The 27,112-nt window shown below is 37.4% G+C and overlaps 1 protein-coding gene across 5 annotated transcripts in view; it reads right to left on the bottom strand.

The window, feature by feature from the left end:
• Positions 1–27,112, bottom strand: part of DIAPH2 (diaphanous related formin 2) — a 931,860-nt gene that overhangs the window by 494,180 nt on the left and 410,568 nt on the right. For all 5 annotated transcript variants that reach the window (XM_025372654.1, XM_025372652.1, XM_025372653.1 and 2 more), the window contains one exon: positions 11,706–11,807. In XM_025372654.1, coding sequence (XP_025228439.1) covers positions 11,706–11,807 — 102 coding nt within the window. The remainder of the gene's footprint in view (positions 1–11,705; positions 11,808–27,112) is intronic.

The raw sequence follows: 27,112 nt of genomic DNA, 5'->3' as shown, positions 1-27,112 counted from the left end.
GTAACCGATCAGTTATAGCAGGAGAAAGTCAAAGATGGCTCCAAAGTTTGAAGTCTGTTGTGAGGCAGAACAATGTTGGCAATAATGAAGGTAGAAGGAGGTGCTAATTTGGTACAGTTTGTCACTTGGCTGTTTGCTTGTTTCAGGGAATGAGAGTAGATGGATTTGCTTTCCCTGATCTGCTGCTACTTAAATTCCAGTAAGCCAATCAGGGACTAAGGCAGCAAGGGCAGGTAGGTGTAGCTTAGTAGCAACTAAGTCAAATGAGACTGAATTTAGAAACTGTCATGTGATCTGACTGTGTGAAAACAGTCTGCCTAATTTTCTGGCCTTACGTTTCCCCATCGTAAAGTGGGAGAAATTCCTGTAAAGCAGTCTTGTTTTGATGAAAAGAAGGGAGTCAAAATAAATAATCCATATGTTTACTTCCTTCTTTTTTAGGCTCTGCCTCTACAGCTGTGGGAAGGTAGAGTAAAAAGTGCTAGTTCCATAAAGGAAAAGTATTGCCTGGCTGCAACAAAAAATTTGTATTAGCATTTAAGTAAATTCAGTTGACCATCTTCTCAGACATCAAATAGGGCATCTTACTTCTAACAATGATGCTCTTATTTTCCCATTCAAGACTCCAAATCTTGAAGTGATATTCAAATCATAGTAAACACAATGTTATTTATAATAATACCAATCCTTACCAATATTTTAACCTGCAGAATTTCTGAGAGTTGTCCCTTATTTTCCATGCTCACCATATAGAAACTCATAATTTTATGTACTTCAAGCTTGGATTACTAACATAGACTAAATGTTCTCCTTGATCCCTCTCAAATCCTCTCAAAAATAGTAAAATGATACCTACATGATAGGGAAATAATAAAATTGCTTTCTTGACATGTTGAATTTTTGTTATTATTATGATATTTGCTAGGATTTGAAACTATAGTTCTAGGGGTTAGAAGTATTGGAGTTGGCAGATTTGGGAGTTATCTGAATAGATGCTATGGGAGGTAAGGTCATTGATGAGGAGACTGCATAGAGAAAAAAAAAAGGAGAAAGGAGTCAAAAGCTACATCTTGTGGAGCACCTAGCACAGGGTCTTGAGTATATCAATATGTGCTGATTGATTTTTAAAGCACTACTTAGCTGACTAACCATTTTCCAGATCTTTTCCCAAGGACAATTGTCTATTCAACAAAATTAATAGCTGATAGTAATATTTTACTTCCACAAAATAATGTCTTCAGTTATAATGTCAAACCAGAATTGTTAGGGAATTAACTTTGTTGAACTGCTATTACTAGATATTAATCTATCATCAGTCAGCCTGCTTTTTGGAAGAAGTTGTATACCGTAAGGGGTTCAAAGTTGCCCTTTGATCTGGCAAAAATTCTCCATTGATTCATCTCCTACAACAAGGTTTGATACATGGCAGGTGATAAAGATGAAAAGTGATTTTAAAAATAAACCATCGTAAAATGAATGAATGAATGGCTTCATTTATATAAATAGGAAACACAACATTCAGTAAAATGCTGGGTCAAGAAGAGGATGCATAGTTTCAAGAGGTATAATAGCAGGCTGATGTGGGGAAAGATGAAGTACATGTAAGGTTATTCATTAGCTTCCAGGTAGGTCACCCCAACAATACTGCCAAGGCCCAATCTTGGCCCAAATTCAGAGCCCCATAGAGCTTTTTTTTAAAGAACAGGATTTAGGAGAATTTTTTTTCTCTAAACCCAGGAAAGAGAGGGTAACAATTATCTGGATTCTCCAGACCCATACCGTAAGTTGCAGTAGGAGAAACAGGGACACTGTAGTTACACAGACGTAGGTTTGAGCCACACTTCTGTCACTTTACTTTTTTGAGAGAGGGTCTCACTCTGTCACCCAAGCTGGAGTGCTGTGGGGTGATCACAGCTCACTGCAACCTTGACTTCCTGGGGCTCAGGCGATCTTCCCACCTCAGCCTCCCAAGTATCCAGGACTACAGGCACACACCACCATGCCCGGCTAAGTTTTGTATGTTTTTGCAGAGACGGGGTTGTGCCATGTTGCCCAGGCTGGTCTTGAACTCCTGGGGCTCAAGCGATCTGCCCACCTGGGCCTTCCAAAGTGCTGGGATTTCAGATGTAAGCGACCTCACTTTCTAGTTGTATGACCTACTGCAAGTTACCTGGAGTTTCTAAGTATTTCCTCGTCATGAAAATGTATTCACTAAATCATCTATACAGGATGCATTAGAACTTAAATGTGATACTATGTGTATCGCTCCTGTCATAGTAACTGACACAATGTAAACACCGTAAAACAATAGTTATTCTCGTTATTAAATTCTTTATTCATCCTCAGAAATTGTCAGTATGAAGGAACCGGGATCCTTCTCTGTTCTCCCAAACCCAATGGAAAGTTTCTCTCATTCAAAATTAAGAAATATATTTCCAGGGCTCAGTGAAGAACAGCTCTCATTATCCACTCTAAGTATCATGCTTTATTTAGCTATTTTTAATTCATAATATACATCTACCATTAGAAATGTTATTATTAAAATTGTATTATTACAAAATCAAGAGATGATGGAAGAGGCAAGCTATGCACGTACATCTCTTAACAAAAGCCACAAACCAGTACATTTTGATCATAATCACATAATTTTTGCAACCATAAGTGTGAATTTTTATGATCAGACCAATACATAAATGATCAGTACACTGATAGAAACAGCTGAAACTCCATCAGAGGATTTGGATATGTAAGGAGATGTCCTAGATAACTAAGCTTAGAAATAATAGGAAGCACTGAGCAACATCCTCAGCCACACATACAATTATTAAAAGGCTCATGTCTCATAAAGGCACTTGAGTGCACTTAAGCGATATAAGTAAATAAAATAAAAACTCTGCTGAAATGTGTGTTTGTATTTAGTTGTAGTCCCTCGCAGCATTTTAGTTGACTGGCATCCTTTGTTTTATAATTCATTCCTTGAAGTGCTGTGGGATGCTGACCAGGGTATTGTATTAGGTAGGGGATTTATTTGTGTTACGATGTACTTGTCTATCAAATCACATCAAGTGGCTTTCATTTCTTTAGCTGATCTTCACTATATTAAAAAAAAATAAAAGAAGTGCATTGACAGCTTTAGTGAGAGCAACTACAAGTGGGTTATTTCCCCAAAGAGTTAGATACAGTTTTGTTTATATAATTTGAATTTTACATACTTTAGTACCTACGCAGCTCATGAATATTGATCTACTACCCAACTAACCTACGAATCCTCCGAGAAAGGAAAAGAGCACAAATGTAAATATCATGTGTGAAGGAAAAGGAGATGGCCACATGGTACTCCTATAGTCAGGTGTGGCCTTTAGGGTTATTTCTGTCATCTTTCCTTTTCACTTCTAAGACATATTCCATTAACGCCTATCATATGGGAGCAAAACTGATCCCCCAGTCTCTTCAAAACATAATGTTAAGAATTCATTAGAATTAACAGATATATTTGTAACAAATACATATTTGCTACAAGGTATTTTTTCCAAATAGTTACTCTTTTGATCTACTGCCCATTGAATATACAGAATCATTTTGTATCTGTGACTATAACAAAAAGAATGATCATGAAACCACATTAAAGGAGAACGGACTTAAGTTTCATAGAAGGCAGAACTGCCTACAGAAATGAGATTCAGAGTCAATACTGTCCAGATTTCTGCCTGGAATTGTGGAAATAAGGCAGGGGCATTTATGACACCTATAAAGTAAATACTTCTATCTTCTTTTAGACAATGACCTCCTCTAGGGCAGAACCTCTCCTACTTATACTTATACTCATTCTAATACTTTCTGTAGCAAATCCAGTACCTAGCCTGGACAAAATAACCAATACAAGTGTACCAATTATATGGAGTCAATGCCAAATGTTTGTATATTAGATGTCATGAGAGAAAAGGGTCATACTTAATCTGTGAATTGAAGCCTTGAAAAAACTGAGTGTTGAAAACTGATTCTACATCAGAAAAATAATGATGTACTGGTAGCGAATATTTCCCCAAAGATAAAAATATGTGGATATGTGGAATTACCCATCAACAACCATCTACTTGTCTTTAGAACAGAATACAATAACATTGTGTGCCCCAAAAGGCACTATAAACTCGAAGAATCACACTAAAAAGTTAGGCAAGAATTTTAAAACACCTTTCTGAAAACATGTTTCAGGCCAAGAACGCCATCAACATTTCTCTTTTTTTTTTTTTTTTTTAAATGGAGTCTCGCTCTGTCATCCAAGTTGGAGTGCAATGGCACGATCTGGGCTCACTGCAACCTCCGCCTCTTGAGTTCAAGTGATTCTCCTGCCTCAGCCTCCTGAGTAGCTGGAATTACAAGCACCCGCCACCATGCCCGGCTAATTTTTGTATTTTTAGTAGAGACGGGGTTTCACCATGTTGGTAAGGCAGGTCTCGAACTCCTGACCTCGTGATCCACCCACCTCAGCCTCCCAAAGTGTTGGGATTACAGGTGTGAGCCACCGTGCCTGGCCACAGTCATCAAAATTTCTATGGTGGTGTTAGGAATTAGTAATATGTGGGTGGAAAAAATGAAAGGGCTAACTTTTGAGTTTTTAAAAATTTAATGAAAACCAATCAATAGCAAAATTAACTGACATCTACTGACCTGATTTGAATATTCAATTTTCAGGTGGTTTTATTTTACCTTATTTTATTGCAAAAGCTGATGGAAATAAGAAATTCTGTCACAAAAAAAATTGATTATTATGAGAAGTTAATAAGAGGGATAAGAATATAAATACATGTACTTGAGAATGAGTCATGGTGAGTTTTCTTTTACCTGATCTCAAAATTGTTAAACCAGCTTTTTCTCAGATAAAATGAATATACATCTGGAAGTAAGAGCTAGCAATAATATTTACAAAAGTGATGAAAATAGAAACAATCAGGGCATTACATATCGAAACACTTAGTATTCTGAATGCAGGCATATAAAATAAAGAAAAATGCAATTTTCACACTGAATATGCAAAAGTGAAAAATGATTTGATATTAATGGAACAGAGGACTTACAATTTTCTATCCAAACTAATTGCCTTTGATGATATGTGGAAGGAAGAAAAAGCTTTTAAGAATTTTCTTTTCACCTGGTTAAGCTATCTTTATAGCTCATAAGCTCTTATGAGGCTTTAAAAAAATTAAAAAGCACAGTAAATTTACAGTTGTACTTCCAACTATATGCATAAATCCTCTCCTCCCAACTTCATATATTTGTCCAAAAAAATTTAAATGTGCTGTCAGCAATATCACATAATCTGTGCTTTCTATTATGAAGATTTCTACGCCCAAGCCAATTTCAACATTTTTTGTTAGATTATAGCTTTAGAATGTTTTTAATTGAAAAATATGTGTAATTTTGAAGTCAGAAAAACAAAGTACCGATTACTAAGAGAACTAATTATTGCTTTCTTTTCCTCAGAAGATGTGTTAGTTTAATAGATACACACAGTATGGGTCTCCATCCCCTGTGCAAGACAAGTGGGAACTTCCATAGCTCTGAGGTTTGAGAACAGCTGAGCTGCAAAGACACTCAGAAGAGTCTAAAAGCTCCTGCTGAGGGTTCTAACTGCCAGAGCTTTCAAAAATCTGTGCTTTTTTTCCCAGTAAAGGTACGGCACATAATTACAGTGATGTACCAAATTCAATTCTGTGGGAGGCAGGTTGGAGGACAAGTCAGTGGGAAGCTATGCAGCCAATCTACCCCTAAACAAGATTATTGATCACAGAATATGTGGGAGCGAGCATATCCCCCTTACCAGAATCTGTCTCTAGACAGAGGAAAAGTCTCTGGGTTTTTCTATATTTTTTTTTCCTCTTTTTTCCAACTGGTTGCACATGATTATAAGCAAACCTAATGATGTGGCTGCTAAAAAAACCCAAAGGTTAGAGAAAGCTTAGTAGCCCAGTTACTGCCTTAGATAAGTTTCTTTCTTTCACAATTTCCCCCAGTTTTGTCAATTTTATTGTGTTTTTTTGTTGTTGGTTTTTGTTCCTGAGACAGGTTCTGGTTCTGTTGCCCAAGCTGGAGTGCAGTGGTGCAATCTCGGCTCACTGTAACTTCTGCCTCCCAAGCTCAAACGATTCTCCCACCTCAGCCTCCCAAGTAGCTGGACTATAAGCACACAGCACCATGCTTGGCTAATTTCTGTATTTTTTGTAGAGACGGGGTTTTGCCATGTTGGCCAGGCGGGTCTCGAATTCCTGGGCTCAAGCGATCTGCCTGCATTGGCCTCCCAAAGTGCTGGGATTCAGATGTGAGCCACCTCAATCAGCCAATTTGTTAATTATTCATTATCATTATTTTAATGAATATTGCAAGAGTAATCTAATTTCTGGCATATTTATACCCCTAACTGATGAGATTTTGTGTCTATGATCTAAGAAGTTATATAATCATGGAAACACTATAGGGCACTACACAGGGTTAGAGTATTAAAATCAGGAAATAAGGCCAGGTATGGTGGCACACAGCTATAATCCCAGTGCTTTGGGAGGCTGAAGCAGGAGGACTGCTAGAGGCCAGGAGTTCAACACCAGCCTGGGCAACACAGCGGGACTCCATGTGTACAGAAAATTTTTTAAAGAAATTAGCCAGGCATGGTGGAACCTGCTACTCAGGAGGTTGAGGTGGGAGGATCACTAAAACCTAGGAGTTCGAGGCTGCAGTGAGGTATGATCTCACCACTGCACTCCACCCTGGCGGACAGAGAGAGAACCTGCCTCTTAAAAAAAAAAAAAAAAATCAGGAAATACTATTTATTGTTTAAGAAGGAGAGGAAAGTTTTCGAAAAGGAGCTTAAATTCTTTTATGTTATCAAATGCCACATAGATACAGAATAAGATAGGACTGAAAGAGTCCACTTGATTTTCCATTCATGCAAATACATTCAAGAAATATTTGTTAAGCACATGTGAATAAAATCAACATGATTCATCCATTTATAGAACTTGCAATATAGTTGGGATTATAGACAGTCAAGAAGTAACCTCATAAATAAACATTTAATTAAAATCCATGATAATTTCTAGAAAGGAAAATAAAAAAGGTAATCTGGGAGAGTTTAGTAGGGAGATGTATTTCTGACTGAAAGGCAAATGAAGGTACCACTGGGAAAGCAAAAATTAAGCTATGACTTGAAGTATAAACAAGAGAGGGAGGCAACAAGCGGGAGTAAAAAAGCAGCATGTGCAATGGTCCTGAGCAGGAAAGAACACAGTAAGTTCAAAAATAAAATGTGGCTGAGGCATAATGAGCAAGAGGCCAAATAGCAGGTGATAAAAGTAGGAGAGGTGGGCAGGTGCCAGACCAGATAGTGTATTCTAGGTCACGGTAAGAAGTTAATGCTTTAGCTTTAGTGCTATAGAACAGCACTGGTATTTTAAGCAGATAAAAATTATGATGCAATACAGACACACTCTAGAAACATCATACTAAGAGTTGTGCCGAGACGGATTTGGAGAAGGGCAAAAGTGGTAGTGGGAAAAACAAGACAAATGTATATTGTGATGGTTAATTGCAATGATGATTCTGGCTTGGGCTAAGATGGTGGTGATGGAGACAAAGAGAAGTGAGTATACTTGATGTGTATTTTGGATGTGAACAGGATTTAAGGGCCTTTCCTAGTTCAATTTCAATGCATTATTTAAGGCAGAATTCTGATCACCATTGGTTGAACAGTGAATGAGAGTTAAGGAAGTAGAGAGAAAAAGGAGACTGATCTTTGAAAAAAACTGATGGTAGGAAATGGAGAGAAAGCAGTAGCAAGCAGAAACCTCAGTCAGGAAGGATTTTTATTCATCCATCCACCCATCTATCCACTCCTTTCCCAGCAGCAAATGACTGAAGATTTTCTTTTTTTCTGAAGAGCAGAGCAGAGTGGAAACTGACAAATTGAGGAAGTAATAAAATAACTAACAGAAGGAAAGCAAATAAGAGATACTACCACCTAAAGTAGGCAGTGCATAACAAAGCCCAAACTGAAGTGAGAAGATTAGCATGTAGTAGAGCATCACATACACACCCACATACCCACAACCCAGGAGCACAGTGGCTAAAGCACTGGCTACAAATACAGACTGCTAACATTTGAATCATTTGAATTCTGTGACTACTAGTTACTGTGTGACCTTGGACAAGTAAACTAATCTTCCTTGGGCCCAGTTTCCTCCTCCTTTTTTTTTTTGAGACGGAGTCTTGCTCTGTGGCCCAGGCTAGAGTGCAGGGGCCTGATGTCAGCTCACTGCAACCTCCGCCTCCCAGATTCAAGCGATTCTCCTGCCTCAGCCTCCTGTGTAGCTGGGATTACAGGCAAGTGCCACCATGCCCAGCTCATTTTTGCATTTATTTATTTATTTTAGATGGAGTCTCATTCTGTCGCCCAGGCTGGAGTGCAGTGGTGCTATCTTGGCTCACTGCAAGCTCCACTTCCCGGGTTCACGTCATTCTCCTGCCTCAGCCTCCCAAGTAGCTGGGAGTACAGGTGCCCGCCACCACGCCCAGCTAATTTTTGCATTTTTAGTAGAGATGGAGTTTCACCATGTTAGCCAGGCTGGTCTCGGACTCCTGACCTCAGGTGATCCGCCCACCTCAGCCTCCCAAAGTGCTGGGATTATAGGCGTGAGCCACCACGCCTGGCCAATTTGTGTATTTTTAGTCGAGATGAGGTTTCACCATGTTGGCCAGGCTGGTCTTGAACTCCTGAACTCAAGTGATCCTCCCGCCTCGGCCTCCCAAAGTGCTGGGATTACAGGCATGAACCAATGCACCCGGCATCCTCATCCTTAATATGGAGCCATTAATAGTGCCAAACTCGCAGGGTTGTCGTGAGAAATACATAAGTTGGTGGAAGTAAAAATGCTTCTCATAGAATCTGACAAGTTAAGTCCTCAATATTTATTTTGTTTCTATCCATACTAATAGCAACAGCAATAATGTTAATGATAATTGAGCTCCTCTATTTCTGAGGTTTGACACAGAATGAGTAAGTAAAAGATATATAGCTACAGAAAACTTTGTAGGTAGAAGAGATATTGGAGGTTCTGAAGTCAAAGTGCTTTCTTTATTCTCTGGCAAGTAACAGGTTAGGATGTTCGCAGTAAGTTAAAAGAATGGGGAGGAGACAGAAGACTTGAGGAGAGAAGGAAAGGTATGGTATGGCCACTATGGAAAAATAAAAGGACGCAGAATAGGGAGCGAGTGAAATAACTGTTAAAACGGCAGTGAGAGTCTGATTGAGGTAAAGGCTAAAATGTCAAAAAGATACCAATTGACTCACTTCACCAAAGGGAACAGAAAGGAAGAAAGCAAGACAGTCAGAAGTACAGTGAGAATGTGAAGGAGCTTGGATTTCATTCTGTAAATTCAGGGAGATACTGGAGGTTTTCCATATAGAAATCATGTGATAAATACACTAATAATGTTAACAAGAGAAGTGAGCAGAGGCAATGAGCCTTTCCAGTTTGGAGCCTCTCTCATGACTGCAGATGATTCTATTAAACAATTTCCAAAATTGTCCTCACATTAGGCTGTTGATATATGTTTAAGGGTTAAAAAGCGTTTGGATGTATACACACAGAAGTGAATTGAATTTCAGCATACACCTAGAGAAACACGTTTTAGCAGAATTTCTATTGTTACAGATTTAAATTATACTACTTTCTAATTTCAGGCTCAGACTTGGGCTTAATAATTGTCCTGTAATTCAATTCCATAAACATTTATTTACTGTCTATTTTATACATAATATTGTTCTAAACACTGAAAAGTACACGTTTAAAAAACTAAAGTATATCATTGTTTAAAAAATATTTCCTTGATGTGAATGCAGCTAAACTTGATTGGGCAAATCCTGACTGATACTATCTTAGGTAATTTACATGGTGTAAACGAGTTTGTAATGTCCTTGACTTTTTACCCCCCACAGACATGTAGCTAAGAATGGTGAGAGTAAATAAGGGGACTAGGTTACTTCATGTACACACAGCCTCAGAATTATTTATGGTTATGTGCATAAACAAGAAATCTCTTCCATTTTCTATTTTGCTTTTAGTTCAGAAGGTATATTGCTTTTTATGTCCCCAAACTTCATTTCCTCAGTGTGGTACCAAGGATATGCCTCTTGAAAGGACTTGCTTGGCAAACTAATACATCTTCCAAGATAAACTGCATTCAGAAAAAAAAAATGACTTCAGAGAAATTGTGTAGTATACCTACTGTAAAACTCAAAACCATCATGACACAGCTGAATTCTCAGAGGGTATATAGCCTTCCTTCAATTATAATATGAATCCAAGCAGCTCAGGCTTCAAATGTGGACTTTGGTCTAAATAATTGTATTACTCAATATTGTGCTAAATTGCTTTTAGTTAACAAATGATATCTATCAAATTTAGAATTTAGTTAATTCACCTTGTTCAAAAATAAGAGAAATAAATACCTTTCTCAGATACCATTATATGCTCTATCTGATCCCAAATATACATTCCTGATTTTCTTTGCAAGAATTTGATAGAATCCTTCTACATAAGTGTAGTCAATGCCATGTCTCAAAATTAATAAACTCTAAATATGGGTGAGCATTTATTGCACATGTTCAAAAGGAACATGCTCAGTCCCATCTAGCACAGTTTGACTTTAAACAGGATTTTTAAACTGCAAGGTATCAAATTAGATCAATTCTAACATACTATACTATTTAAAAGTTTACAGAATATTTTGGATAAGGCTGAAAATGTTTGACTATTAGGTCCAATGGTAATTTTAAAATTCTTAGTATGCAAATGGAAAATGTTCAGGGAGCCAGGGTAAAGTTGGTGACCATAATGGAGCTATTTATTCATACGGCAAACAAACTTGCACTGAACACCTAAGTAAAAAATAGCTTTTTCTCCAAGAAATTAAATAAATCATAGTGCCCTCTTTTCCTGCCATTTTTTGTTTTTGTTTTTTGTCAACTATTTGAATAGTCAGTTTGGGGAATACTTAAAATATAACTATAATCTTGAATTCAAAATTTATACTTATTCATCTTTTGTACCCCTTAATATGAAGGGTGGGATAAGAAAAAATAATTCATTCCAATAATAATTTAACTACATGATGATTTCAAGACATGATGTATAAGATTTTCTTCCCAACTAAAACAGTACGTTTCAAGCTTTAAATCAATCAATGACACTATACGAAATCTGAAAATCCTTGTACTTTTTCTGAGACGATATATACCCTAGAAAAAGAGTCTCTATTACTTTGCTAATTATCTAGTAATTACCTTTTATTTCAACCTATTTTTGGGGGGTCAGATTCTAACATAAAGATCTAAATGGAAGGAAAAATAGCCCACATAATAATAATGTATACTGTTTGCATATATTAATAGAATTAAAAATTGGCACTGTTATACAAAAGATCCCCTGAGATATTTTGAAGTATTTTATGAATGCGAATGTTTTATTATTTTTCAATGCCATGACAAATAATAATAGGTAAAAAAGGATTTTTTTCTGACAGCCAATATTATATTAAATTATGTAGCAATACAGTAATGAAAAAAGAATTGACAACTGAAATGTCTTTCTTTTCACTCTTTCTGGCAAGTGTTAACCTCCCAGCTGAGTTTGTGGTCCCTCATGTTGGATACATACCACAACTCCAAATTGTTCAGGCTCACAGAGGTCATCATATTCATTCTTAAGCTCTGCTAATTCATTGAGTATCTTCTGCTCAGGAAGATGTTTCACAAGGTTCTAAAAAGAAATAAAAGTATAAAAGTTTAGTGTTTTCGTATTAGAATTTTTAAACATGCGTTAACAATTATGAAAGTGATTAATTGGGACAGGAAATTTCTGATTATGGTTCTGTTATGGTACCAGAGTATCAGCCCTTCCCCACCCCTCCAAAATTTGACCTAAAAATGAACTACAATAAATTGTGAATAAAATGTATAAACTTGTTTGGTTTTTGTACAATATAGCATATACATATTGAATAAAAGATCATATAAGAATAAATGGTACTCCAAAATTGAGTAAACTTCTGGGACTTAAACATATAGAATACTTTTTAAGCTTTATTTCCAGTCATAATAATTAGTCAATCTAAACTAAAAACAGAAAAATACTACGTAGAATTTGCTTATGTACAATAATACTAAAAAAGAAAGGATCAACTCTACCATTCATAATTTTTCAAAACCTGGAATCATCTTCAATCTTATAAATTACAGTTGGTTTGTACAACATCTCCCATTATCTACAATGTCTATATTTAAGTCCACAATGCATTCCTACTTTTAATGGAGAATCAAGCAAAAGTGATGAAGTCTGATGCATGCTCAAATTTGATGACTCTTATGAAGTGAATGTTTGTGTCCCTCCAAAATCCTTATGCTGAAATCTAATTCTCAACGTGATTATTCTTAAAGGCAGCACCTTTGAGGGGCAGTTAGGTCGTAAGAGTGGAGCCCTCACAAGTACGATTAGTTCCCTGTTAAGAAGAGGCCAGAGAACTAGCTTGCTCTCTTCCCACAATGGAAGCATGCAATGAGAAGTTAGCAGTCAGCAACCCAGAAGAGGGCCCAACTATGTTGACATCCTGAACTTGGACCTCCAGCCTCCAAGATAGTGAGAAATAAATTTCTGTTGTTTATAAGCCTCCCGGCCTTATACAAAACACCCCAGCTAACAAAAGCAAAATGTACATTATTCTCAAGTGCACATAAAACATTTTCCAGGATAATCATGTCAGGCCACAAAACAAGTCCTAATACATTTTAAAAAATTAATATCATACAAAATTGCTTTGTGATCACAAGTGAATGAAACTAGAAAGGAATAACAGAAGGAAAAGTGGAAAATCCTCGGTTATGCAGAAATTAATAAATAAAATTTTAAGCGACCAATGGGTCAAAGAAAGAACCACAAGGAAAACTAGAAAATACCGTGAGAGGAATGAAACTACAAATACAACATATCAAAACACACGGAATGCAGTGAAAGCAGTGCTGAGAGGGAACATTATAGCAGTACATGCCTACATTAAAAAAAAAAAAAAAAGACTTCAAAACAATAAACTAACTGTACATCTTAAGGAACTAGAAAAGGAGGCGCAAACTAAAGCTAAAGCTAATAGCAAGAAGGAAACAAAGATTAGAGAAAAACAAGATAGAAAACTTAAAACCTGCCATGTGTGCTGGCTCATGCCTGTAATCCCAGCACTTTGGGAGGCTGAGGCAGGTGGATCCCTTGATCTTAGGAGTTCAAGACCAGACTGGGAAACATGGCAAAACCCTGTCTCTACAAAAAATACAAAAATTAGCCAGGCCTGGTGGCTCATGCCTGTGGTCCCAGCTACTTGGGAGGATCACTTGAGCAAAGGAGGTTGAAGCTGCAGTGAGCTGTGATTGTAACACTGCACTCCAGCCTGGGCAACAAAGTGAGACCCTGTCTCAAAAAGAGAAGACAAAAAAACAAAAAGACAAACAAAAAAAAAAAAAAAACAACAACAACAGAAAAGAAAAGAAAAAGAAAACTTTAAACCAATAGAGAAAATTAATGAAACCAAGCCAAAAGCTGTATATTAGTCCGTTTTCATGCTACTGATTAAGACATACCTGAGCCTGGGAAGAAAAAGAGGTTTAAGGACAGGTGCAGTGGCTCACACCTGTAATCCCAGCACTTTGGGAGGCCAAGGCAGGTGGATCACCTGGGGTCAGGAGTTCAAGACCAGCTTGGCCAACATGGTGAAACCCCATCTCTACAAAATACAAAAATTAGCCGAGCAAGATAGTGGGTGCCTGTAATCTCAGCTACTCGGGAGGCTGAGGAGGGAGAATCGCTTGAACCTGGGAGGCGGAGGTTGTAATGAGTCAAAATCACGCCACTGCACTCCAGCCTGAGCAACAGAGCAATACTCCGTCTCAAAAAAAAAAAAAAAAAAAAAAAAGGTTTAATTGGATTTACAGTTACACATGACTGGGGAGGCCTTAGAATCATGGTGAGAGGCGAAAGGCACTTCTTATATGGCAGTGGCAAGGGAAAATGAGGAAGAAGCAAAAGCAGAAACCCCTGATAAACCCATCAGATCTCGTGAGACTTATTCACTATCACAAGAATAGCACGGGAAAGACTGGCCCCTATAATTTAATTACCTCCCCTTGGGTCCCTCCCACAACATGTGGTAATTCTGGAAGATACAATTCAAGTTGAGATTTGGGTCAGGACATAGCCAAGCAATATCAAGTTAGTTCTTTGAAAAGATCAAAACAAAACAAAACAAAACAAAAAAACAAATCACAAACCTCTAGCTAGATTGATGAGTTTAAGAAAAAGAGAAAACTCTAGTAATTAAAATCAGAAATAAAAGTGGACATTACTACTGATTTCATAAAAAGAAAAAATTATAAGAGAAAATTATGAACAATTATTTACCAAAAATTTCAATAACCTAGAAGAAATGGACTAGTTCCTAGAAATAAAAAAAAAAAAACTACTAAAATGGACACAAGAAGAAATAGAAAATCTGAATAGATCTATAACAAGTAAGTAGATTGAATCAGTAATCAGAAACCTCCACATGAAGAAATGCATAGGACCCAATAGCTTCACTGATGAATTCTACCAATATATACCAATTCTTCTCAACTTTACCCAAAAAATGAAGATGGGAAAACTTCCTATCTCTTTCTATGCAGCCATCATTACCCTGATAAGGAGGTTGGTAGAATATACTACAAAAAAAAAACCAACAACTCTAGGCCAATATACCTTATTAATACAAATGTAAAATTCCTCCAAAAAATACTAGCGAACTGAATTCAGCAGCATAAAAAAGGAGTATACACCATGATCAAGAGCAATTAGGCAAAAAAGAAACAAAAAGACATGTAATTAGGGAAGGAAGAAGTAAAAGTATTTCTGCTCACAGATGACATGATCTTATATGTAGGAAACACTAAATCATCTGCAAAAAACTGATGGAGCTAATAAATGAATTCAACAAAACTGAAGGTACACAATCAACGTGCAAAAATCAGTTTGCATTTCTATGCACTTGCAATGAACAGTCTATAAAAGAAATTAGTAAAACTATTCAACTTACAATAGCATCCTCAATAAAATACTCTCTCACACCCAGAGAATGGCTATTTTCAAAACAGTGGAATATAACTCGTGTTAGTGAGGATGTGGAAGAACAGGAATGCTTGTACGTTACTGGGTGGAATGTAAAATGATGCAGTCCCCATAGAAAACAATTTGGTGGTTCCTCAGAAAATCAACACAGAATTAACATACGACTCCAAAATTCCACCCCTTATATGATGGTTATGTGTCAACTTGAGTGGGCAAAGATGTGCCCAGATTAAACATCATTTCTGGGTATGTCTGTGAGGGTGTTTCAGGATGAGATTAGCATTTTAATTGGTAGACTCAGTAATGTTGATTGCCCCCTCCCCAGTATAGGTGAGAATCAGCCAATCATTTGGGGGCCTGAACAGAACAAAATAGCAGAAGGAGGAGGAATTCATCCTTTTGTTTCCTGTCTGCCTGCTTGAGCTGGGACATTGATCTTCTCCTGTCCTTGGACTGGGATTTACACCGTGAGCTCTCATGGTTCTCAAGCCCTCTGACTGAGGACTTGGACGAGATTTACACCACTGGCTTTCCTGGGACTCTGGCTTACAAATGGCAGATCATGAGACTTCTCAGCTTCCATAATGCAGTGAGCCACCTCCTCATAATAAATCTCTTTATGTACACACGCACACGCACACACACACACACACACACACACTCTATTGGTTCTGTTTCTTTGGAAAACTCTAATACACTTAGGTATGCACACAAAAAACTAAAACCAGGAACTCAAACAGATACTGTACACAAATGTTCATAGCATCGTTATTCAATATCCAGAAGGTAGAAACAACCCATCTGTCTATCAGCAGAAGTACTGATAAAATGTAGTATGTACATACAATGGAATCTTAGTCATAAAGGAATCAAGTTTTGACACATGTCATAACATAGATAAACCCTACAAATATTTCACTTAGTAAAACAAAATGGATATAAAAGAACAAATATTGTATGATTCCACTGATATGAAGTATCATCAATAGGCAAATTTTTAGAGACAAAAAGTAGAATTGAGGTTACCAGAAGCTGGGGGTAGAAGGGTATAAGGAGCTATTGCTTAATAGGTTTAGAGTTTCTGTTTGGGATGATGACAAAGTTCTGGAAATAGTGGTAATGGTTGTACAACAACACAAACGTACTTAATGCTTCTTTATTATACACGTAAAGTGGGTAAAATGGTTAGTTTTGTGTTACATATTTTTCCACAATGAAAAGATAACTAGGGTAGGGAACACACAACCTTATACCCCCACTATAAGTACCCTTTTGTTCTCCTCATTTATCTCTTCCCTCATCTCACTCAATTTTGCCTTTCCATTAAGCTCTGGGCCTGCAATGGCACCAATCATCTAATCAATGAGACCTGTTCTAAAATATTGCACCCTTTGACTTAAATATAAATATGGATATAACCACATATATGAATACTGAAATGAAATCAAGGGCATCCATTATTTTGCTCCATTAGTATTATTTTCTCTTATAGAATAAGAAGGTAAGTAAATACCAAGATATTATTTCCATTTTTTCAAATATTTTTGATGCATAGAAATTACTCAATTGGTTTTTAAAAATTGTTTCTGTTGATGGGATTTTTTTTTTGTGAAGTATGTATGTTATTAAGAAAAACAAAGACTCAGTTTGGTAACTTGCATAATTTTCACCACAGTGAAACTAAATTAGAAAGATTAAGATCATTAAAATTATTTAAAATCAATTCTGCATATTTAAAAATCTCCACCTCAATTTGAAGCTATAACTGTGAAAATAAGTATTGTGGAGTGAATCAAGCCTAAAATATAATTTTAGCTGGGAATGTGAAACTTTCGTTATTTTATTTTTCTTCTAGCTATAGGTAACCTGTTATTTTCAGAATGAAGGCGCCACAGTGGGAGGTGACATATCTTCTCTTTCTCTATTCAGCTGTATGAAATATTTAACACATTTAGTGGCCTTGGATGTATTCTACTCTGAATATCATCTTATGAGTTATAAGCTTATATAACTGCCATTGTTTAGTAGGTTGTACTTGCAAATTAGAATAAAACTCACTCTCAAATGTGCAGCAGATGCAGACTACCACGATAGTACATACTGCTCTTATGAGTCACCTACCTGTAGGATCTCATGTTGCAAGTGGTCCTTATAGTCAATGCCTAAACATATCTGATTTTTTATATATGTACATACTAAGCTTTATAGACAAAGATGTAGTATAAGGTTGGATAGTAGTATTTTTTCATTCCCATAAATTCCTAAATAAAAGAGGAAGGAAGATAATACATAGAGACAGAGATGTAATGGTATTCATTTACCTCCACTTCACCTACTCATCAAAAGCATACCAACAGAGAAAATGGAAAAAAGGCAGGGGTTCAAGGCACAGCTTGACACTGATACACAGAGTCCTAGGAATCAGCCTGAAGTCTGTTTGTGCGGTGGACTAAGGGGGCTCCCAGGAAAGACATTTTCTAAAGGAAGAGAAGTCAAGCAGCAAGCAGACAGGATTAGTCCAGTGAGAAAACCTGCAATTTGGAAAGAGTTAGGGTGATTCTGAGTGCACTATAGATGTGTTTCTTGGATGTGATTCCAGGCCCAGACTATTCATCCCCAACGTGGTCAGATGTCTGAATACTGTGGAAAGGAGAACTGTGTGAAGAGCACTGCTTTGGTACTCCTCTAATCAAGTACATTTAAAAAGGAAAGCAAGGAAAAAATACATGTTCCCATACTTTGCCAAAGAACACCCCACACCCTTGGCACCTAGAAGGCTTCAATACACCACCAGCTGTGCCCCGTGGGAAACTCCTCCCCTCTTCCCACACACAGTTGTCCCCAGGGGAGAGGATCAAAACAAGAACCCACAGTTGCCACATGGAAGCTGGCAAAATTCATTCAGAGAATGTGTAAGCTATTCCCTGAGACCTCTAGAAACATCTAATGTTGAGACTTTTGATAAGAGTCAGGGTCCTGCAACAGCAGCTACGAGCAAGAGCAAGAAAAATACAGGTGAACTGACATAGATCAGGCTAGACAGTAAAACTGTAACATTCATATTGCCCCAAAACTCTGTACTTAAAAAAAAAAAAAGTAGCTTTTGAATTTAATGCTTCCTTGATACTACAATTGCTTCTGTTCTCTAAATAAACTGCAAAGGTGAGTTAATAGTCGAAGACCACCCTCTATGCTCGCTATAAGTGAAAGGCTGTTCATAGTAGTAAAGGCTAGAAGTGATAAATTTTTAAGTATAACAGATTCTGACAAACTGTGAGTTGATAGGCAAATATCCTGGAAAGTTTCAAGGCACAAGCCCTTCAATTTCTCCCTCCCCCTGCTGCTGCTTACTACTGTGCATGTATTTTTTTTTTTTCAAATATTTCAGGATTTGTGTTTAAAAGATCAATTCTGGATAAGTATGAAGGTTTCATCCTAGAAAATGTCAATGAACTGAAGTTCACAAAGAAAACAGCGAAAGAGAAAGCAGCAACTATGTCACTGATTGAGCAGAGTTTTCTTCATCTTTTATGCATCACAAATTTACATTCTGATGACTGTCAGTGTTATGTGAAGGAATTTCTATGAATAGACCACATGCTTTTAACTACTTTTTACATTTTGGGAATTATTCTGTAATACTTCCAAAACTTTATTTCCTTTAAATGTTAATTGAACACTTAAAGGTTAGTTAAGTAAAGGTATTGAACCATAATGCCCTTTCCTTCTTGCAAAAACATAACCTTTCTTTTTTGTCTCCTATCTCATTAAGTCACTTTACTAGTAGAAGAACTAGTAGAAGAACAGCGTTAGGTTCATTTTGATGAAGACCATCAATTCCACATAAATGAACTGGGGCCAATATTTCTTTATAAAAATACATATTTTATATATATTTATTAGTAATGTCTTACTTTAACTTATGTTGACAATTGTGTATTTTTAAAAATCCAGATAAGAAACATTTCCCTTGGCCAGGCGTGGTGGCTCACGCCTGTAATCCCAGCACTTTGGGAGGCCGAGGCGGGTGGATCATGAGGTCAGGAGATCGAGACCATCCTGACTAACACGGTAAAACCCAAACTCTACTAAAAATACAAAAAATTAGCCAGGTGCGGTGGCAGATGCCTGTAGTCCCAGTTACTCGGGAGGCTAAGGCAGGAGAATGGCATGAGCCCGAGAGGTGGAACTTGCAGTGAGCTGAGATCCGGCCACTGCACTCCAGCTTGGGCAACAGAGCAAGACTCCGTCTCAAAAAAAAAAAAAAAAAAGAAAGAAAAGAAAAGAAACGAAACATTTCCCTAAAAGTCCCTTGGCTAAATCTCTATCATCATAACACATCTTTTCCCCATTTTGCTTGGTCAGAAAACACAATTCCTTATCCATGTTTTTCAGAACTTTCTTATGGTATATGGCTTAAATCACTGTGTATGTGTTTACTGTTCTTAAATCATGTGTTCTTTTACTTTTCTTTGAATTAAACGACAAACAGTTTCATGCCAGTGCTTGGTTCTATACTTATTTTCTGTTTTATTCATCCATTCTGCCAATATATACTGGATGTCTACTACGTGACTACCACCATGTTAACCACTGGAGATTCTGCCCTCATAAAGATAACAGGGCCAAAAGGGCTGTGTATGTTCTTGTTTACACAGTGGAACACAATCAACATATGAATTAGTAATTTCTCTTCCATTTGATCCAAAATACATTTTCTGTCAGGTGGTGATGGCACAATCTTCTCCTTTTGCTATAAAATTCCTAACATTTCCAAAACTCTTGGCATTTGACTCCAAGAATCGACATACATACTGAAGTCTGTTAAAATGCTGATTACCTGATTACCCCTAAAGCATTTGGGGATGGGGCATTTCAAGCCCTCAACATGCAGTCACTATTTTCAAAAACCTATTAGTTAACAAAATAACACACAAGCATTGAAAATTGATGAGAAAATTCCTGACCTTGAAGTAACAAGTGTGTCTTACAAATAATCAGGGATTTAAAGGTTTCCTATCTAATCTTTAATCAAGCCCAGGCAGAGAAACATATCCTAAAGAAATGATTTTAAACTCTGACACTTAACATTCAGATTACACTCAGTTCCCTAGAAGGCTCATTGACTTTCCCATGATCAGTATCACCTCAGTGCTGATAATGCCAAATGAACATCTCCAGCCCTGACCACTCTTAGGCATCCTCAAACTTCATGTTTCTAACTGACACTCCCACCCAGATGTCCCATCATTAACTCAAATTGAACAAATCTAAAGGAGAACACATCTTCACTCTGACCCATCCCTACACCTTATCAGCTTCTCCTAATGGTTTCATTCTCTCAACAGAACTGGCATCCTTTTCATCTTCTAAGCTTTCAAACTGGCAATTACCTTTCAGTCACACTACTGACAATTTTTCCTAAAAAAATCTCTTTCAGGTTCAACCCTTCCTTTCCATTCCACAGCCAAAAATCTGGACTAGGGAAATTACATGGTAACTAAACATTTCCTAATTTAAATTCAATTAAATTCTTCAAGGGGTTCTAGCCCTGTACTAAATAGATCAGTGAATATCACAGATATATTTACTACTATAATAGAAAAAATAGTGATTACTTTATATGTAAAAAATTCTACTTCCACTAATGTCATGATTCTATTTGTAAAATAAATGTATTGCTTTCTACATCATTTATGATTTACAATATAAAGGATAATTATGAAAAGTACTCCTTTGATGCTAATTACCTCTTATGTCCTATTTTGGACTCTAAAATAAAAATTATAAACCATATTAAACATAAAAAGTGATATTAAGCATTAAAAAGTAGCACATATAGAATAACTTGATCACTATGAGTATTGAATAGCAGCATCCAAAGTATGTATGCCCATGTCTAAATATAATGATAGCAACAGGAGGCCGCCAAATGCCTAGGCAGACATGGGTGGGTACTGGGTGAAACCCCAACTCTAGGCCGAAGACAGTTTAAAGCTTGAAAGCCAAGCTGCAAATTAAATCCATGGGCAGGATTGAGAACTTGTCTTTCTGTTTGGCGTGCTTTCCTCTGATTGATCCCCATCCTTCACCTATTTTACATATACCTACCCTTTCCTAACTGGTTCTCTTTTTTCTTTCTTTCTTTCTTTTTTTTTGAGACAGTCTCACTCTGTTACCCAGGCTGGAGTACAGTAGCACAATCACTCCTTACAGCAGTCTCAACCTCCTGGGCTCAAACGATCCTCCCAACTCAGCCTCCCAAGCAGTTGGGACTACAGGCTTATGCCACCATGGCTGGCTGATTTTTAAAAAAACTGTTTATAGAGACAGGGTGTCACTATGTTGCCCACACTGGTCTGGAACTCCTGAGCTCAAGCAATTCTCCTGCCTCCACCTCCCAAAGCACTGGGATTAGAGGTGTGAGCCCCTGTGCCTGGCCTAGAATAGATTTTCAACAGACAAAATAGGTTGACAGATAGATGATACCCTGTTAATGCTATATTCTGCTTTCATTAGATATCATCTTATCATGGCCATGACAAACTGCCACAAACCAATGCTAGGATTCATTGTTATAGAATAGTACATGCAGATGCTTCCAAAGCTGAATTATATCCTCACATTCAAGACCCATATCATTACAGCACCAAGTAAATCACTTCAATTAGTTCAAAACATTTATAATAGAAAACTGCCATACATGATGATCGCCTATCATTAAGTATTTAGTTCTCTGTTTTCATTTAAGTACTAGTTAAAGGTGCCTGTATCGAAAACAAAGTATATAGTTATCCATTAGACTAAAGAAATACAGAGTCAAAATGGAGCATCCATAATACCCTGAACATTTTGACACATCTGGTATTTATGTCAAGGTAACACATTTTTCTTTAAGCAGAAACAATGCTTGTCATCTGTAGAACTTTAAATACACTAACCTGAAAAGGGTGGCAGATTATCAATATCTAATGTTTCTCTCAACTTCCCAATAAGAGTCATAGAGATACTTTAGAATAGATTTCCGCTTCCAGCAATATAGCTGATTAGTTACCCAGAGGGACTGTCAATTTACAGAACACCTAAAATGCTGAATAGATTCTTTAAAAATATCTTCAGATGAAAAGCTAACTTGGCAAGACATTTTTAAAAAGTTCTCATTACTCACCCTCCAAACTCCCCAATGGGGGAAAAAAAATGAAAGCACTAACCCAGACACATAACCAGACACTGAAGGCCAAGACTATCGTAGGAACATCTACCAAACTCTACTGGTCTACAGCTTTTACAGAACCTCAAAAGGTAATACCTCCAGAAAAGGGGTGATTTTGGAGAAAATAACAAAGCCCACCTACAGAAGAAAACAGTAAAGAATTGTGTCTGGTTTTGCCTTGACTCTGGGATTGGAGATAAGGGGCTTCTCTGCTGGAAACTTCTAACCACAAGGCGATACCTCTGCTCTCCACCATGCAAGTTTTGGGTTAGAACTGAAACTACCTAGTTGTAAAAATATATGCTGATAATTTGTATTTAAAGTGATTATTCTTTGGTAGTACTCCTAGGTAGAATAGAAAGATTATCTCCCAGGGAATGTCAATTTAGACTACAGCTCAGTTAACAATTGAACCCAGAATATGGTGAAATAATCTCTTCATAGTGCTGAGAAAAAAAAATTGACAAGCTAGAATTATATACCCAGTGAAAATATATTTTCAGAACAAGGTGAAAAAAAAATAGAGAAAGAAAAGCAGTGTTTGGTACGACCAGAATCTCACTAAAAGTCTTTCAAAAAGACTCATTTCAGTTCCAGCTATTAGGGACTCGGAGGTAGGGGGACTGCTTGAGTCCAGGAGATTGAGACAAGCCTGGGCAACACGGCAAGATCCCCATTGCTAAAATAACTTTTAAAAATTTGCTGGTCATGGTAGTAAGCCTGTATTCCCAGCTGTTCGGGAAGCCAAGGTGAGAAGATCTCAGTAGACTGAAGCTGCAGTGACCTAGGATTGAACCACTGAACTCCAGGCTAGGCAACAGAGCGAGACTTTGTCTCTAAAAATAATTATAATAAATTAAAATAAATAAAATAAACAGACGTGTTTTGGGGAGAAGTAAATGATCCTAGAAGGAAGTTTTGTCATATAAGAAGAAAGGTATACAAAAAAATTAAATGTGTGAGTAAATCTAAGTGGGGAACAGGTGGTGGAAAGCAGGGAGTTGTGGGGTTGCTGAGATGGGAGAATCGCTTGAGCCTGGGAGGTCAAGGCTGCAGTGAGCCAAGATTGCCCCACTGCACTCCAGTCTGGGCAACAGAGCGAGATCCTGTCTCACAACAGGAACAAAGGAAAAATCTAAATAACATATATTTTAGGGGCACATCCATATATGGCAAAAGAAAGGCATGGGGTTGATGAGCCTAAGATTCAGAATAGTGGTTTCTTCTGGGGAGAAGGGTAAACAATGGCTTCACAGTAATGGTAACCTGCGCACCCATGGTTACATTTCATTAATACTATGCTTTGAACTGTACACATACAGCATAAATATTAGAGCCGTATCTCAAATGAACCTTTTCTTAAACTTAATTCAACCTTCTGTTCTCAGACAGTCTTTGATTACTCTGGGAGAGTTTACATTGTTGCCTTAAAATTTTACAATTTGGGACTTAGCCTTCCTTTAATCTGATCCAATTCAATATGGATTTCTTTTGATGAGTCATTCAGGGACATTTTTCAGCTGGTCACCATCATCTAGATAATGACCCTTCACTTTTGTAATGTATAAACACACTCCTGGGTTTGCTTTGGCTTTTTGTGGACCCTTTCTAAACATCCCATACATTTTCACAAAGAGAATCATCAACTGAGTTTAAAAAGAATGAGATCAAGGGGGCTGGGACTGGAGGGGCGGTGAGCCCCAGGGCACCTGGGCATTAGGCCCGGGCATGGCAGACAGCAGTAGCCTGGTGGTTTCCTGGGGGAGGCCCACTCTCCAGCCCACTGCTGCCCCGGAACTCTTTCTCAAAAAAAAAAAAAAAAGGATCAGAGACAATCAGAGGATCACAAACAATTCTTACTCTTAGTCATTCATTTGTACTATGAACTGAGGGGAGCCAGTCAAGTAGAAATCGAAGAAATCCTACAACAAATCACAAATCTAGTTTTGTTTTGAAATATTTTCCCCTTGAAGCAGTATTCAAATTATCTATACATATAACCTATATAAATGTATTTGGTCTGGGACACTGTTTCTAACAGATATAAAGCAAATAACAGTCTTCACTCCAATGCTTAAGAATTGAGTATTTTCCCAACTGGCAATATGTGTTCACACTTATTTATAAACATTCATCAGGCAAACTCTACCACCACTCTACCATCAAATGAAATGCAATGAGATAGATCACATGTAAAGATGATCTAGAACATATGCCAAATTCCATAAAACTACAATGATTAATTAACATATATGACAATATATGGTGACCCAATACATTTGTTATCCGATGACTGGCTTTATGTTGGTTGAGCAGAGTTTATCCTGGCTTTATTTGGATGTAGTCCCACTCTAAGCAGTCACTTCTATATGACTGCTTACTGTGCCGCCAACTAGTTACTCATCCTCTGAAAGTCCACCCTCTTGATGACATTTAACCTGTTGGCTCTTCTGAGGAGACTTGGCCCTAAGATCAGATAAGACAAGACCATACTTTCAGGATCTAAGGAGGATGCCTAACATTCCCAAGCTCTCCTTTAGGGAAGCTCAACTCTTCTCTAGACCTGTGACACCTCTAGTGCAAAGGGAAAGCACAACTTCACATGAGAGGCATACGGTTTAGCATCTGTTGTCTTTGTAATACTTCAAATCTTCCTCATGGATTTAGGGCAGCCAAAAACAAAGCTTCCCTATTTACAATGCTACTCATCACTGACAGAAAGTCTCTTCATCTGGAAGTAGTCACATTTTTATTTTTAAAATTATATACAACATGGAACCTACATAAACAGAACCAAGCGGCTGTTCTGTTTGGATCTAGTGTACCGAACACACTGACTGTGTGCATTTAGGATAATGAAGACCATCGGTATTCTCTTGGGTGAACCAAAGTCCCCAAAATAGGCAGCTGAAACCCAGGAAACTGTATAGATGAGGATAGGTTTCATCTCTCACTGCACAAGAAATTTCAAAGTCATCTATGACAGAAATACTTATAACTGGTAGAAACACGAAGCATTAATCAAAATGTTATGTAAATATTTATTTGATATTGTATGGACTTTTTATGTTTACTTCCATGAAGACCTTTTATTCAATAAAGGACACTGGGTGGTTCTTATAATTCTCAGAAATATTTGAGAGATAAAACAGTCTTAAATATTCAAGAAAGGGAAATCCATAAATCTGAAAGTAAGTTTAACATAGAGTGCTCACCCATTCAATATAGCCCTGTAGAGGGGACTGGCCTAACTGACAGGCTCCAGATATCTAATTGAAAATATCACAAAATCACATGATATAACAGTTATCATATAAACTCTGTATCATGCATCTGATTCTAAAACAAGTAAAAAGAATGACCAATACAAAGAATGCTTATGATACAGCTCAGAATGTCTGCATCATATGCAAAGATCCTTTTCAAAAGATTATGAATAACACAGTAGAAATGAGCAGATGAAGAATGGAAAGAATGTTCAGTCTGGTTTACAGAGTAGGGAGTATTTCCAGGAGAAAGTAGGTTTTTTGTTTTTTTGTTTTTTTTTTTTGTTTTTTTTTGGAGATGGAGTCTTGCTCTGTCGCCCAGGCTGCAGTGCAGTGGCACGATCTCGGCTCACTGCAAGCTCCGCCTTCCAGGTTCACCCCATTCTCCTGCCTCAGCCTCCCGAGTAGCTGGGACTATAGGCGCCCACCACCACGCCCGGCTAACTTTTGTATTTTTAGTAGAGACGGGGTTTCACTGTGCTGGCCAGGATGGTCTCGATCTCCTGACCTCATGATCCGCCCACCTCGGCCTCCCCAAAGTGCTGGGATTACAGGTGTGAGCCACCACGCCCGGTCAGAAAGTAGGTTTTAAGTCATATTTTAAAAGATAAAAAAGACACCTAAAGGATGGAAGGACAGGTGCAAAGGCATGGAGAAAAGCTAATGCAAGTCATGCACAGATTATTCAAAATCAAGACTTTGAGAGACTCTCCAATTTCTAGAGATTAACTAGAGATCCATTACAGCACTTAAAAACGGAAGAAAACAGGTGGCAATCATTGTGATCACTTCTTAAGAAAGAAAATGAATTGATGGAGGAAAAAGAACGGCTAGTCAAATCAAGTGATGTGATGCGCTAGACTGGAGAGTCTACAGACAAAGACCAACTAGAAAACAATAGTAGTCTAGTCCTATGGGCATGGGAGGTGAGAGTGAAAAATCTTCAATCAGTAAGAATGCATGATGAGCTGGGATCAAAGAAGAGAGAGGGGATGAAAAAAATTCCAGGAGATAAGAATTATAGGCCTTTATTGGGGGAAGGATGAAGACTACAAGTTATTTTTGGGATGCTCCTTCAAGTACTAGTTGAATGTTTAAGTGTTAATTCTCTTTAGATAAATGGCCAGAAAGAGTGATAGGTTACAGCTAAATAAATGTCTAAGATACTCATCTCTACGTGTGTTCAGTTTGTTTCGTATTTTATAGTTTGCAAGGGTTCTTAACATATACTCACATTTAATTTGTACAATAACCAACTTTTTAAGTATACATTTCCCCCCTTCTAAAGGCAAAAAATATACAGCTAAAAGAAGAAAAGTGACTTGCCCAAGATCATATAGAGAATACATGACTGAAAGCCAAAAGAATTTTTTTTCCACTACACTGAGTGGCATTTTAAGTATAAACCACCGAAGAGCAGAAACTCCAAAGAGACGATGTGG

The sequence above is a fragment of the Theropithecus gelada genome, chromosome X (assembly GCF_003255815.1).
Source record: "Theropithecus gelada isolate Dixy chromosome X, Tgel_1.0, whole genome shotgun sequence".
NCBI classification, from domain to species: domain Eukaryota; kingdom Metazoa; phylum Chordata; class Mammalia; order Primates; family Cercopithecidae; genus Theropithecus; species Theropithecus gelada.
Note: the sequence above shows the minus strand (reverse complement) of the source record. Positions and strands in the feature narration are given on the sequence as shown.